Genomic DNA, 14,816 nt, shown 5'->3' with positions numbered 1-14,816 from the left:
ACCCTGTACACAAAGATGGTGGAGGAGCACACCTTCAACCCCAGTACACAGAGATGGTGGAGTACACACCTTCAACCCCAGTACACAGAGATGGTGGAGGAACACACCTTCAACCCCAGTACACAGAGATGGTGGAGGAGCACACCTTCAACCCTGTACACAAAGATGGTGGAGGAGCACACCTTCAACCCCAGTACACAGAGATGGTGGAGTACACACCTTCAACCCCAGTACACAGAGATGGTGGAGGAGCACACCTTCAACCCTGTACACAGAGATGGTGGAGTACACACCTTCAACCCCAGTACACAGAGATGGTGGAGGAGCACACCTTCAACCCTGTACACAGAGATGGTGGAGGAGCACACCTTCAACCCCAGTACACAGGAGATGGTGGAGGAACACACCTTCAATCCCAGTACACAGAGATGGTGGAGTACACACCTTCAACCCCAGTACACAGAGATGGTGGAGGAGCACACCTTCAACCCTGTACACAGAGATGGTGGAGGAACACACCTTCAACCCCAGTACACAGGAGATGGTGGAGTACACACCTTCAATCCCAGTACACAGAGATGGTGGAGGAACACACCTTCAACCCTAACACAGAGATGGTGGAGTACACACCTTCAATCCCAGTACACAGAGATGGTGGAGGAACACACCTTCAACCCCAGTACACAGAGATGGTGGAGGAGCACACCTTCAATCCCAGTACACAGAGATGGTGGAGGAACACACCTTCAACCCCAGTACACAGGAGATGGTGGAGGAACACACCTTCAACCCTAACACAGAGATGGTGGAGGAACACACCTTCAACCCCAGTACACAGAGATGGTGGAGGAGCACACCTTCAACCCCAGTACACAGAGATGGTGGAGGAACACACCTTCAACCGTAGTACACAGAGATGGTGGAGGAACACACAGAGATGGTGGAGGAGCACACCTTCAACCCTAACACAGAGATGATGGAGGAACACACCTTCAACCCCAGTACACAGGAGGCAGAGGCAGGTGAATCTCTGAGTTTGAGGCCGGCCTGGTCTACAGAGTGAGTTCTAGGACAGCCAGGGCTGTTACACAAAGAAACTCTGTCTCAAAACAAACAAACAAACCAAAAACCAAAAACAAAAACAAAAAAGGAGGAATACATAGCATATTGCTTAACCAAAGTTTTGTAGGACACAGAAACCTTCAGAAATGAAGCTTCAGAGCCCTGTCGAAAATGAAGTACTATGTATGTGTGAGTGGAGGAGTGTGTATGCATGTGTGAGTGTGCAAGTGTGTGTGTGTGCGTGCCCGTGTGCAATAGCTGGAGGAGGCAGAGGAAGCCCCGAGTGTCTGTTCTCTCACTGGTCTATCCTTTCCATCAGGGTCTCCCCCTCCACCTGGAGCTAGACAGGGGCCAGCAAACCCCACTGATACCCCGTGTCTGGGCCCCACAGTGTTAGCATTACAGACACGTTCAATCTCACCTGCTATTTTTAAAATGCGTGCCAGAATCTGAACTCAGATCCTCATGTTTATATACTAAGTGATCTTGCCTGCTGAGCCTTCTTTCCAGCCCCAGACTATGTGTTTGTATGCTCAGGTTCCATGAAAAAAATTGACACTGTGTAAAACTATATAATGAGACAGAAAACAAAAACAGGGGCACCTAAGTGAGGTTTGTCTATTCGGGTTCCTCTAAGCCTCAATGTATAGAGAAAGAGGCCCCTGGGATGAGGGTCTTATGATGTACTGCCTTAAGAAAGGAAGTAGAGACAAGGTTAGAGGGACCTTCTTGTTTCTTCATTTTTCTTAATTGTCAGGTGCTATGTTTGGGTGTTGTGTTCTGAGCGTGATGGGTGCACACATCAAATGATTATCACTCAGTATGATAATGACAGCAAAGTTTGTAAGAATTGTACTGTGGTCTGTATTAGTTACTTTTCTGTTGCTGTGATAAAACACTATGATCAAGGAAACTTAAGGAAGAAAGCGTTTGTTTTGGCTTATGGTTCCAGAGGGATAATAAGGGTTCATCAAGGCTGGGAGTCACGGCAGCCAGCTGTAACCCTGGCGGCACACATCTTCAACTGTAAAGCGCCAAGCAAGGAGCAAACTGGAAATGTGAGGCTCTTTGCTCTCAAAGCTCACCCCAGTGACGTACACCACCTAAGCCCACCCAAGCATCAACACTAATAGTTCCGATTCCCAAGACTATGGGGGACATTTCTCATTCAAACCACCACAGGCTCCAGGTGAAGACATTTTAGCTTTGAAAACAACATTGTGTGTGTGTGTGTGTGTGTGTGTGTGTGTGTGTGTGTGTGTGTGTAAATAATCTGGTTTTTTGAGACAGGGTTTCTCTACATAGTCCTGGTTATCCTGTAACTCAGACTCACAGAAGTCTGTCTAGCTCTGTCTTCCACGTGCTAGGATTAAAGGTGTGTGCCACCACACCTGGCTATTTTTGTATTTTTAGTGTTTTCATATTTTCAGATAGGGTCTGATAGCCCAGGCTGGCCTCAAATTTTCAACTCCCCTGCCTCAGCTTCTCAGCCTCTCTAGTGCTGGGATTACAGGTATGCTCCACTGTACCTAGTTAAATTTCTATTTTATATTTCCAATTTAATACATTTGCAAGTTATACAGCTGGCATATGGCTCCATCCCTTCAGAAATCCATTTCAGGTACAGTTGTCACCTGGAAGGGAGGCTGCCCGAGGGAAACAGTAAGACAAGGTAGCTCCCTTTAAAATATACAGCTATGTTAAAGTGGTTTGGGGAACCGTAAGCCTGGGCATGCACAGGCCGTGGGTCTGTCTGGATAGAGGTGCCTCTGGCTTGCCATAGAAAGCATTAATGACGTGTTTCACTTGTGTGTGGGACTGAACAGCTTATACTGTCCAGAGGATCAAAAACTGGACAAAAATAATAATGATCTGGGCAATACCACATTCTCCATGGCCTTCATATTCAGATGCCTGATGTGGGCACTGGGGGTACTGAGAGGCACGGTTTGCTATGCAGAAAGGATATGGCTAGCTCTCCATTGTCAAGTTCATGCTGCTCACCTTTGGCCTGGAATTGCAACCATAGGGAACTTTAAACACAGGTGTCCTGACTGCTCATGTTCCCAACAGTTTGGGGTTGTGGGGATCTAGCCGTAGTGCGGCGTCTGCACAGTGACTAGTTTGGTCAGAAAGGCTTGGACACTTGTTTCTCATGTTTGGCATATGCTGGGAACAGATGCGGCTGCTGCATGAAGAATGTAGACTCTTGTACACAGCAGGCACATGCTGAATTAGCATGCAAACTTCAGGTTGTTTTTAGTATTGTGCTCAGAACCACTGAGCGGAGCGAGAACAGACTCGTGTAAGCCCTGAAACATACTGAGAGCCACCTGGGCTTCGTCTGTGCCTGTTACCTTAGCTGGTGGCTTCCATAGATGTGCCTCCCTCCCAAAATGAAGGGAGATTCGAGACAGATGTAGAGCACACACTGAGCCCTGGCCCTGGAAACTGACACACATTCCAGTCCTTATCCAGTTTAAGGGGTGAAAGGGACCCCGAACAGTGGGGTCCCTCTCAGACCCCAGATGAGGTGCAGATGACACCCAAGCACCGGTTCTCACAGAGAACTTCATTAAGTGGGAAAGAAAAAAGTGGCTGCTTTCTGACTCAGGCAGAAAACAGCGGCAAATGACCTTGCAGGTGTGATTTTAAGAGGAGAAGGGGAGGTCTGTGTTAGGATGGGCTGGGATGTGATGGAAAAGAAAGAGGGGACGAGGGAAAGGGGAGGGGAGGAGGGAAAGGGGAGGGGGAGGAGGGAAAGGGGAGGAGGAGGAGGGAAAGGGGAGGGAACAAGGGAAAGGGGAGGGGGACGAGGGAACGGGGAGGGGGACGAGGGAACGGGGAGGGGGACGAGGGAACGGGGAGGGGGACGAGGGAACGGGGAGGGGGACGAGGGAAAGGGGAGGGGGACGAGGGAAAGGGGAGGGGGAGGAGGGAAAGGGGAGGGGGACGAGGGAAAGGGGAGGGGAGGAGGAAAGGGGAGGGGGACGAGGGAAAGGGGAGGGGGACAAGAAAAAGGGGAGGGGACAAGGGAAAGGGGAGGGGGACGAGGGAAAGGGGAGGGGGACAAGAAAAAGGGGAGGGGACAAGGGAAAGGGGAGGGGGACGAGGGAAAGGGGAGGGGGACGAGGGAAAGGGGAGGGGGACAAGAAAAAGGGGAGGGGGACGAGGGAAAGGGGAAGAGATATTTGTCCCAAAGGGAAAAAGGACTGCCTCTGGATAGAGAGGAGACAAATGTGGCACGTAGGCAAATGGAGGTTTATAAAGGTAAAGGGGGAAACCCATGATAGGATGAGGTGTTTAATTTTAATTGGGCACGTTAATTAGGTGAGCCAAAGGGGACTTTTGATTGCTGGACCTTGGTGGTCAGCCTCAGGAGGAGGAAGCAGCCGAATAAGGGAATAGATCTTGGTGGCCAGCTTTAGGAATGTAATCCAGTGGTTTTTAGCAAGGCAGAGGGAATGGGGGAGAAGGTAAGGCCTGCAAGAGCCACATGCTCTGGTGAGCTAGTGTCCCTTTGGGAAGTGAAAGCACATCACAGAGCAAGTAAATTGGGGTGCACTCAGAAGCCACCCCCTCTGCAGCTTCACTGGATCCTTTTAAAAGAAACTCGATAGGCATGAAGCTGTATGTTGTTTTAGCCACCCTTGTTCATTATGGCACTATCCTGTGCAACCAGGAGTAAATGCTGCAGATGTTGTTTTCAGTGTTTCAGTGACCACATTAAAAGTACAAGAAATCAGGCGGCATTAATCATTGTTGGATCACAGACCCTCTCGCTGCTGCATCTCTCACACCCCTTCAGTCTGTCCCTTAGAACCAAGACCTGACAGGAACCCGCAGTGACGAAGTCCAGCCCCTCCGTCCGCTCTGGTGTCCAGGACCAAGTCTGAACTAGCATCTGCCTCCTGGACTGTAGGCTAAGCCACAAGTGTGTAACTTCCCACCATTCCCCAAAACCCAGGAGTCAGAAAGGCCACTTCGTTGTATGGATTTCTGTTACGCTAAACATGGCAGTTGTCTCTCCTAAGGAAACTGCTCTTTGGAACTTCCTCTCCTTCAAGGCCCTGCCATGATGCTTACCGTATGATGTGCTCTGTCCTTGAATCTCCCACTCTCAGGCCCAATCATGCCCCCTCCCCACACACACACTGGTTGAAAGCTGTCTTTCTTAATACAGCTCCTCTGAAGTATGATCTCATGTCAATTCCTCTCTACAGACCTCTGCTCTCTCTTCCTCAGTTAGAGTAGTTATAATATAGCTCAGTTCAATATGTATAACATATCACCAAATGACAAGTGAGATATTTTATGTTCACTTTTCATATGATCTTAGAACATGGTATCCGCTTTACTCCTGGGCCCACCACCATTAGGCTAGCCACATTTCAGGTGCCCAGTGGTGACATGCACATGGCTGGTGACTGGTGTGGGAGCTCAGGCTTATATCTTGATGAAGTTATGTCCCCAGGGATTCCTTCTGTATTCTGATGAGGATGCAGGTGACTGGGATCCAAAGCCGTTCTCTCTGTGAGCTTTCTTCTGGTAGCCACTCAGTTTTTTCCACCTGCAGAAGAAGGCTTGGTGAGAGACCCACCCTTCCTCCATCCTGCTCCTTGCCAATGGCCTCTTGGCTGCAGCAGAGCCTCCTTGGAGACTGGGGATACTAATAGATTTTGCAGCTGGAGGCAAAGTGATCTAGTGTACAGCCCCTCCATTAAAGGGTTTTCTCAGACCCTTCCATTAAGGAAGGCCTTTTGCATGAAATGAAGTGTGCTTTGTCCTCACCAGGGCAGACAAAGGATTAAATTAAAAGAGCAATAACCTCACTGATAGTAGAGCAACAGAACATCCTCACTTACATCTTCTTGCTCGTGGCTGTGAGAGCAGCCTAGCCATTCCTTCTCTCCAGGAATCCTCTAAGCTGAATAGACTAATAAAGGTCATGAATAGATAGCTTATGTATGCATGTCTGTATTTACTAACTATTAGTGGGCGAGGAGTATGCCTGTGAAAGTCAGAGAACAACTTTGTGGAACTGGTTCTTTCCTCCCACCATGGGGATCAAGCCCAGATCTCCAGACTTCTTTGTCAGTGTGTGACAAGTACCATTACCTGCTCAGTGCTGAGCCATCTTGCTGGCCCCCAAAGTTTCCTGCCTTTACCATCCCCGCCTTAGTCATTGAACTGAGGTCTTCATACATGTCAGGCAAGTGTTCTATCACTAAGCCACAGCCACAGCCCTTTATAGACAGGGTCTTGTTATACAGCCCAGGTTGGTCTCCTGAATCCTTAGTTGTCCTGCTTCAACCTTCTGAATGCTGGGATTACAGGCAGCTCTGTAATAGTCTCCTCAGCAATTGAAATATTCCATCCTGCTAGAAGCTCCTTATGCAGGGAGGTAAACGACTCAAAAGGGTCAGGAAGCCCCTGAAACTGACCAGATTCTTTAGGTCCCTCCCTGCCAGAGTAAGCCATAGAAACTGAGAGCCCCTCTCAGATGGAAGGAAGCTGAGCTGCAGAGAAGATTCTGGATGAGCCAAGCTACCAAGAAGACCCAGACAAACTGATCTGCAAAGACTAGAGACCAGCCCAGCTGCCTGGAAGAGGATTAGACCCACGGAGGCACCTGGAAAGGATGCTCTCGACCTGTTGAGCTGCCCGCAGTCTGTGCCGTGTGCTCCAGGTTCCCAGCATTGCGAGCTGTCACCTCTGCTGGGGTGGGCTTTGAGTCATTTCTGCTGCTATGAGTAACCTCTCACTCACATTCCTGTAAGTAACCCCAGGACAACTCCCTTATTCACCACGTTGGACTTGGTGGTGTCCATGCTTTGGTCTGATGTAGGTTTCCTACAGGTAAGCAGATATGCTCACCTCCCCAGGGAAAGTTTTGTCACACAGCATAGGCATGTCCACCATCTAGTTTCTGGGTAGAGCTTTATGGTCTCTTAGCAGCCATTTGCTTCTGAATGAGAAAAGGAACTAAGGCTTTGCTTGGTACTGGGTGTCCGGGTCTTTCTTCCCTGTTCCAGAAGCTCTGCTATGATGCCTTACCCTTTCCTTCCTGAAAGCTTTTCCACTACATGCCCCCCTGCAACCTGTCCTGCATATTTTTGAAGTCACTGCTTGAAGTCACAGCAAAAGGCATTCTACTCCAGGTCTCTGTATGAGGCTCACAGAAGAAAAAGCCTCGGGTTGGTGGATTCCAGCCCTATAACCACAGCAGTTGTTGGCTGTGCCTGCTTCTGGGCAGATCCTCGGGTGGATGGAGATTGTTGCCCTTAAGACTGTCAGAGCCTCGATCACGTAAACAGGACCTCAGACTCCTTACTGCGTTCCTACCACAGAAGGGACAGGGATTGAAGCTGCAGCTTTATCGGTGAGGTGAACATTATACAATCAGCTCTGGGCACTGCGGATGTGCCTAAAATGCACAAAGCCCTGGGTTCATTCCTTAGGATGCCATGAAACCTGTTATATAGTGGGTTGGAGGTCAGCCTGTGGTATGTGAAATGCTGTCTCTAAAAACAAATAAACAATCGCTACAGAACTCCCAATGCACAGATTTGTCAATGTCCATTTGACAAATGTCCAATGGCATTTTTTGTCCAATGACAAAAACCATTTCAGTGACATACACACTTCGCTCTTCCCCATGGGCGGAAGCCAGAGTGGGCTGCAGTGGGCAGCTTTTCATTGGCCTTTTTTCTTCAGCCAAGGCTTCCTTCCTTCTTCTCTCCCCAACCTACGACCCCCAGAGCTGGGATGGGAGTAGCACCAGGGAAAAGAGAAAGAGGAATTGGTAGGGGGTTTTGTTTGTTTCAAAATATCCATCTTAAATGGAGGAATCTAACTGACACATGGTATTGAATTTTAACCCACCCAGCCTGATTGGAAGATCCTGGTCTGTGTGCTGCTTCTCTGGGTGAGGCTATGGGGTCCTGAGTGCAGGCTTGAAGTGTCATTGATACTCTGGACTTGGGAGAACGAGGGTTCTTGCTTCCCTCTGGAAACTAGCTCATGGTGGCATTGGTGCCCTGATCTCCAGCAGACAAGGCTGAATTCATGTTGCCTTTCGTAGGAAGGCCTGACAGCCAGAGATGGCTGGGATATTGCCAGCTGCTGCCACACTGTAACAAGGAGGTTGCTGCCCCCCAGGGAGCTGACATTTCTGGAAACTGGGCCACTTCACCTTCCCTCTGGCTATACCAGAAACACTCTTCAGAGTGAATGGGGCAGGAAGGATGGGCCTTGTGTCTTTCAAAAGGAAGCTTTTGTGACCAAGGGCAATCAGGAGCCACCAGGAACTGGCAAACAGAGCTGTGGGAGGTGGGAAGGGATATTCCCAGCGGAAGGCAGAGAGCTTGTCTAAGGAGCATTTGTTAGCTGAATTGATCTGATTACTCAGGACTTTTCTCAGCCAGGACTGGGGCAGACAGGGGCTGCAGTTGCTTTTCATTCTATTCAGTTTCTGTTTTCCAAGAATGAATATCAAGGGAGAGCTTTGATTAAACAAGCCTTAAAAAGGAGGCATGAATGCCAGGTTTACAGAAAGCCTTACTGAGTCTCTGGCAAGGGACCACATGACACAATGTTTCTAGTCTGAAGATATTATCCCTTTCTGAGCACAAAACTGGGTGCCCATGAACAAAGTGAGGAGACAGAAGGAAAAGAGAATTAGCTTAGCACGAATTATACGTACGTAAACACATATATGTAAAGATCATCAAGATCAGCATCATAGAAATTAAGGAGATTCTCATGCCCCTAGTTTTTGTTCCCCAGACCAATTCTATCTGTTGCTGTCTGACTTTTTTCTTTCCTGTAGCAGTTATTGAGACTGAACTCAAGACTGCATTACCAAATACAGCATTACTACATTTAAACAGACATACAAAGCGGTTGGCACGATACGTTGTTGTTTTAAGAATTTTGAGGCTGCCGTGGTTGGCTTTTGAGACAGGGTCTCACTTAGTACTGCAGGTTGCCCTGGAATGTGTGGTGATGTTCCCAGCTGTGCCTCACGGGTGCTGGGATTGCAGGCACAGAACACCATTGTTTCCTTGTCATAGGATTTTTCAGAGGAGAGAATGTGGGTCTCTCGTCAGTGAGAAACTGGCAAGAAGAAAACCACACCATCGAATATTTAACAAAGACTCACTGAATGCCTGTGTGGGGCAGCTTCTGTTACACACTGGAGCATGGAAACCAAAAGAACACCTTTTCCTTCAGGAGCTGCAGAGCTGGGGATTGAACTCAGGGCCTTGTGCACATGAAGCAAGAGCTCTACCCCTGAGCTCCACCCTCAGGACACGATCTTACATTTTAGCTGAACAGTAGAAGCTACCATCCAAGGTGGGTCCAGCAGGTTCGAAGCATTGTCTTGACACTGTGGGGGTCTGAACAAGAATGGCGCCCATAGGCTCAGATATGTGAACGTTTAGTCACTAGGAAAGGGAAGTGTTTGGAAGGATTAGAGGTTTAGGGGTGGTTGGAATTGGCCCTGTTGGAGGAGGCATGGCCTTGTTGGGGTGCGTGTGGCATTGCTGGAGGAAGTGTGCTACTGGGGGTAGGCTTTGGGGTTTCAAAAGCTCACACTAGGTCCAGCCCCTGCCCCTTCTCTGCGGGATGTAGCTCTCAGCTACTGCTCCAAAGCCATGCCTGCCTGCCCTCTGCCATGCTCTCCGCCATGATAATAGACGAAGCCTCTGACACTATAAGCCACCCCAGTGAAGGCTTTCTTCTGTATGACTTGCCACGGTCACGGTGTCTCTTCACAGCAACAGAACAGTGACTAAGACCAGCATGCTGTGGGTTCCTCCATGGGGCAGGCTCCGTGCTATCCTACACAAACTAACAGAGCTGGAAACGACGAGACCAGGAGTCAAATCCAGGAGGACTTTCTCCAGAATCACAAACATAATTTACTATTCCAGTTTGTGACTAACCGTTTTTGGTTCCTGTTATTGCCCATATTGATTCCTCGTGGAGTCCCTCACCTGCAACACTCTGTTCCCTCAGTTGATCTTAAGCTTTTAGAGGCAGAGCCTATTTGCCATGTCTATATCCCAAGATTCTCACTGCTTAGAACCAAATAAATAGGTTTGTCTCCCGGAGTTTTACAAAACACATGCAGGAAGACTCTGAGTCTGGGGTATGAGGTAAATATGCCGGTTCTTCCATCACACCCAGCATGGGCCTCTGATCGCTGAGACATGAAGATTTCCTGCAGGGAAGACTCAGCTCAAAGACACAGGATTGCTCTGCATGTGGGCAGCTTATGACCCAACCTATTGCTGCTCAGGCAAAGAGCTGGAGAGATGGTGGGGGCTTGCAAAGGTTCGTCTATAATGGACAGGGGGTGTAGTCCTGAGAGAAGCTCACAGAAAAGAGCCCCCTGGCATTGCCCAACAGCTACCTAGGCTGGTGAGTCAGTGTAATGGTGGGAGTCTGCAGGCATCCTATCCTGACCACACTTGATCTCAGAAGCTAAACAGGGTTGATAGGAGATACAAGGCTTTGAGGAAATGCTCAAGATTGAAAGAACACAGTGTTGCCATTCCATTAGCACATCATCTTGAGATTTTGGAAAGTGTGTGTTTGCGCAAAAAGACCAGGAAGTAACCCATCCAAATGATGAGATTTCACACGTGAATTCAGTTAGTGACTTTTAAATATTTTTATATCTTTCCCAATTTTTGTGTGAAAGTATGATCATTGCAACTAGAGAGAGATTATTACATAAGCAGAAAGTAGGTACTTTTCAAACATGGTTTGAAGACTCCATCTTGGCCCCAGAGGAGACCTTGAATCTATTTTCTGACCATTCTTCTCTGGTCCTAGGAACTCCAAAATGATCACCCCCACACATCTGTGGTTGGAGACCTTGGCTGTTGTGTCTTTGATTCTAGACTTCGGAGGCTATAGTTCTGTTTTCAAACCCTCACTGGTATTGGTTGTAGTATTAAGGCAACTCCACGTAGTTAAAAGGAAGGTTTATTTTGTGGTGTAACTTACAAGTAAAGGGATAGGTTACAGGGTCTGGGAAAAATGTGTCGCAGTCCAGCAGTGTTCTCTGAAGAACTCTGCTCAGTCTACCTCGAGCATCCAGGATCCAGGAACCAAGAGAGTCGGCACAGCCAGATCTCAGGTCTTAAGGGCTCCTGTCTCAGCCCCACCTTGTAGGCATGACAGTTACCAACGCCTCAATGGGGATAGTACTTCCAGGTCAAAGCTGGAACAACTCCCCACTGCACACTGGTTATCTGACTCACCCATCTAAGGCCTCAGGGATAGATCACTTCTCATCTTAGCAAGAAATAATGAAACCTTTTAACCTCAGAGCCCTTTGCAATAAAGGGCTATAAATTGTGTTCTCATGCCCATCATATTTAACAGCCGCATTCTCTTTCAGTCCTCCCGATGGCCAAGTGTGGAGCCATTGGTGTGGTCTCTAAGTGGCTGGCAAGGGAAGGAGAAGAACACATGCCCAGCCCTTCTCCTGCTTCCCTGACTCCATACTCCAGGCAAGGAAGCCATCTTGATGAGGAGCACATGGTCTTCCTGTGGGCTGGGCCTTAGTGGGTTCTGTGCATGAGCCTGTGTGTTTCTATCAGATTTCACGAGTGGGGCAGACAACCATCAAGAGAGTGGCATTGGGCACTGGAATCAAGGATAACAAAGACCCTTGACGACCTAAAAATATGGAAAGCCTGCTTTTATCAGTGGCCCTGTTCCCAGAATAAGATTTAAGGACAGTGCATCCCCAACTCTTTAGTCCTGCTGTCTCCCACATCCTCAGGTTACAATTGCCTCTTCCCTTTCCTTCTCTCATTTCAATGAATGATGCTCGGGAACAACTTGCTAATTGTCAACTCTTTCAAGGATAAACGTAAGAGCTCATTCATGCTGACACGGTCCTAATATCTAACATGGGGTAGTGTTGATTAAAGTCAAGGTATGGTGTCAGAGCCAGGGTAAGCAGGAGTAAGATGACAGGGACTTGGAGAGGGACATGAGCCCTGGCAACAGCAGCACTTGCCCGGACGGGCCCTTTGGTCGGCGTTCATTAGTTGGAGCAGCTCTGTAGGGAGTGTTCATCAGAGCCAGGGGTTCAGACCAGCTGCATCTAAAAAACTTTCTCCTCAGCAACCATGACGTCTCAGGACTGCTTATCCAGACATCTTCCTGAATCATTCACCACGTTGTACAGACCGAGAGTGCCAGACAGGATGTGAGCAAACGCATGCGAGGGTGTGCTGCCATGATCCTCACTTTCTCTTGTTTTACAGCATTTCCTCATTTCCCCCTCAAAGAACTTCAGAATGTCTGCTAATGGCACCCTCTTCTCCACCACAGAACTGGACTTTGAAGCAGGACACAAGAGGTAACCTTGCCAATGACCTTCCCGAAGTATGAGGAAAATAAGGGAATAGCCAGATACAAACACAGGGCGGGTCCCTGAGCAGTCTGGAGTGTGACTAGGAGTTCAGCTTTAGCAGGCCAAAAACCCTGGCAGGACACAGGTGAAATGATGGTGCCATGGTGTGGGGAGGGCATGCCCAGAGCTGGGGGTACCTCGTGGCGAGGGTAGGAACATGGCACCCAAAGGCAGCAGTATGACAAGACAGCTCAGGCTTTGAGATGGAAGCCATAGGCCTGCGGAAAGCCAGGTGAGGCTCCTGGCTGGAGACTAGTCAAGAGACCTAGAGCAGTCACCGAGGATGAGGTGTAGCTCAGTGGGGTGCTTGCTTACCTTGTATATGGGAGGCTCTGGCCTTCGAATGGATGAATAAAATGTGAGATGTGAGCCTCCTTTCCTGGAGAGTGGAATAGGTCCATTGCAGGGACATTGTAAGGCAGAGAATATGAGTTGGCTGGCTGGAGTGGACATCTGTCCAGGGAGGTAGTAGCCATGAAGAAAAACTCCAGACTTAAAAACTGAGGGAGTGAGCCGCATAGCCAGAGAGGGGAGGTGGTCACCCCTGGCATTTGAAGCTGCATAAGAAGCGTGGGGCTGGAGAGGGGGCCGTCCACCCCAATCACTCCTTCCATTGTGCTCTCTTCCTCTGTGACTGTGTGAGCAAACTCTTTCTTGCACTTGGAATGTTTCCCTGACAGCTTCCATCTCCTTGTGGGAGTGAGAGACAGCAGGAATCTCGAAGCCTCCGCAGCGCTCCAGGTGACCATTGTGAACATCAACGATGAGATCCCACGCTTTATCAGGTAGGTCTGAGGCCATGCGGGGCAGGGCTCAAAGAGTCTGCTGCCACAGCTGTCTGGGACACATTTTGTGACACACCAGAGCGATGTGCTTTGCTCTGGCCTAGATGAGAGATGAGAAATGGAAATCTTCAGAGTCCTTTCTGCCTCTCAACCTCATGTTCCCCCTTTGCTCACCACACCTCCTGACCCCCGCATTCACATGCGCCATGGGACTGTGGGTGTGGTAGAAAGAGGGGCAAGGGCTGAGCACGGTGCTCCTCGGGAGTCACTGTACAAACACAGAAGATGGACACAAGGCAGGCACTTCTTTAATAACGTGCCCCATGTCAGTAATCAACCTGAAGCCCATACTGGACTGTACGGCCGCTGGCATGCCGGAGTTTCTGCTTGGCTTGGGAGACCCAAAACAACACCTGGCTGTGTCTGTTGCTCCTCATACAGCAGAGATGAGGGAAAGAGTGTGGACCTGGCCCCATCCCAGGCCCGCTGCACATGGAGATTCAGGAAGATAAGATGGGATTTTAGAGGCAGCGGATGACCTTCAGAGCTGCCTGGCTCTCTGCTGCCCTGAGTGGGCACAGGCCCCAGCCACAGGGAAACAGCACCATCTTGTGCTCGGAGGTCAGCAGCATTAATGGCTGTGAACAAATATAGCACAAGCTACTCTACCAAACCCAAAGCCAGGGTACAGTTATTATTTGTCCATTAATAGCAAAACCAGGACTGGAAAGATGGCACAGTGTAGGGCTGAGGTACCTGCCCTCAGCCCCTACCCAGAGTCCTCTGAGATATGCTTCCCAGGAGCGAGGGAAAAGTGAAAAATTTCTATAATATCTTCACACACATGGGCCAATGCTCTTCATTCTATGTGCTCTTTATTGTTGTGTTCTTTGTTTCTTCCATTTTTATTCTCCTCTACATCTTTATTCTACAACTCATTACAAATTCCCAAGCGCATATATATACATGTGTGTGTGTATACACACATTGCCATTCGTTAACAATTTGTGAGTTAAAAACAACAAAGTAAACTCTCAGGGACAAGTATTTTGATAAGAGTCACACTTGGGAAAGACTTAGTCAGCTTAACTGGTGACTGACCACACCTGTGAGTTGTAAAAGTTCTAGCTATCTCTTAACGGGATAGCCACAAGGGTTACAAGGGGAGAAACTGAACCAATGAGAGATCTAAGAAAGAGGTAAAGAATATGTGTACTATTTTATGTGATTAATAATATCCAGACATGGTTGGTCAGCTAACAGCCTTTTTCAGTTAGTCACCTAAATCTCAGGACCTATCCATAGTCTACTGAGCCTAAAATCTTGCATTAAAAACTGGTGTAGAAATAAATACAAAGTGTTAATTGTTTTTTGAATCAGAGTATGGAAGCTTGGGGCAACATAGGTGCTATTGATCTCTTGAAGGACTGAGATCTACCAAGGCCAGACACCTGCGCTATCACTTCTGGTTCACTGTAATTCTTCTGAAGGGTTTTCATCCAACAAGGGCAGGCACCTGCAATTCT

At 48.6% G+C, this 14,816-nt stretch overlaps 1 protein-coding gene across 1 annotated transcript in view; it reads left to right on the top strand.

Moving 5' to 3' along the window:
• Positions 1–14,816, top strand: part of Cdhr3 (cadherin related family member 3) — an 86,286-nt gene that overhangs the window by 17,323 nt on the left and 54,147 nt on the right. The window contains exons 5-6 of the mRNA XM_037210492.1: positions 12,357–12,451; positions 13,186–13,290. Coding sequence (XP_037066387.1) covers positions 12,357–12,451; positions 13,186–13,290 — 200 coding nt within the window. The remainder of the gene's footprint in view (positions 1–12,356; positions 12,452–13,185; positions 13,291–14,816) is intronic.

The sequence above is a fragment of the Peromyscus leucopus genome, chromosome 14, assembly GCF_004664715.2.
Source record: "Peromyscus leucopus breed LL Stock chromosome 14, UCI_PerLeu_2.1, whole genome shotgun sequence".
NCBI lineage: Eukaryota > Metazoa > Chordata > Mammalia > Rodentia > Cricetidae > Peromyscus > Peromyscus leucopus.
This window is presented reverse-complemented; position numbering and strand designations above follow the sequence as displayed.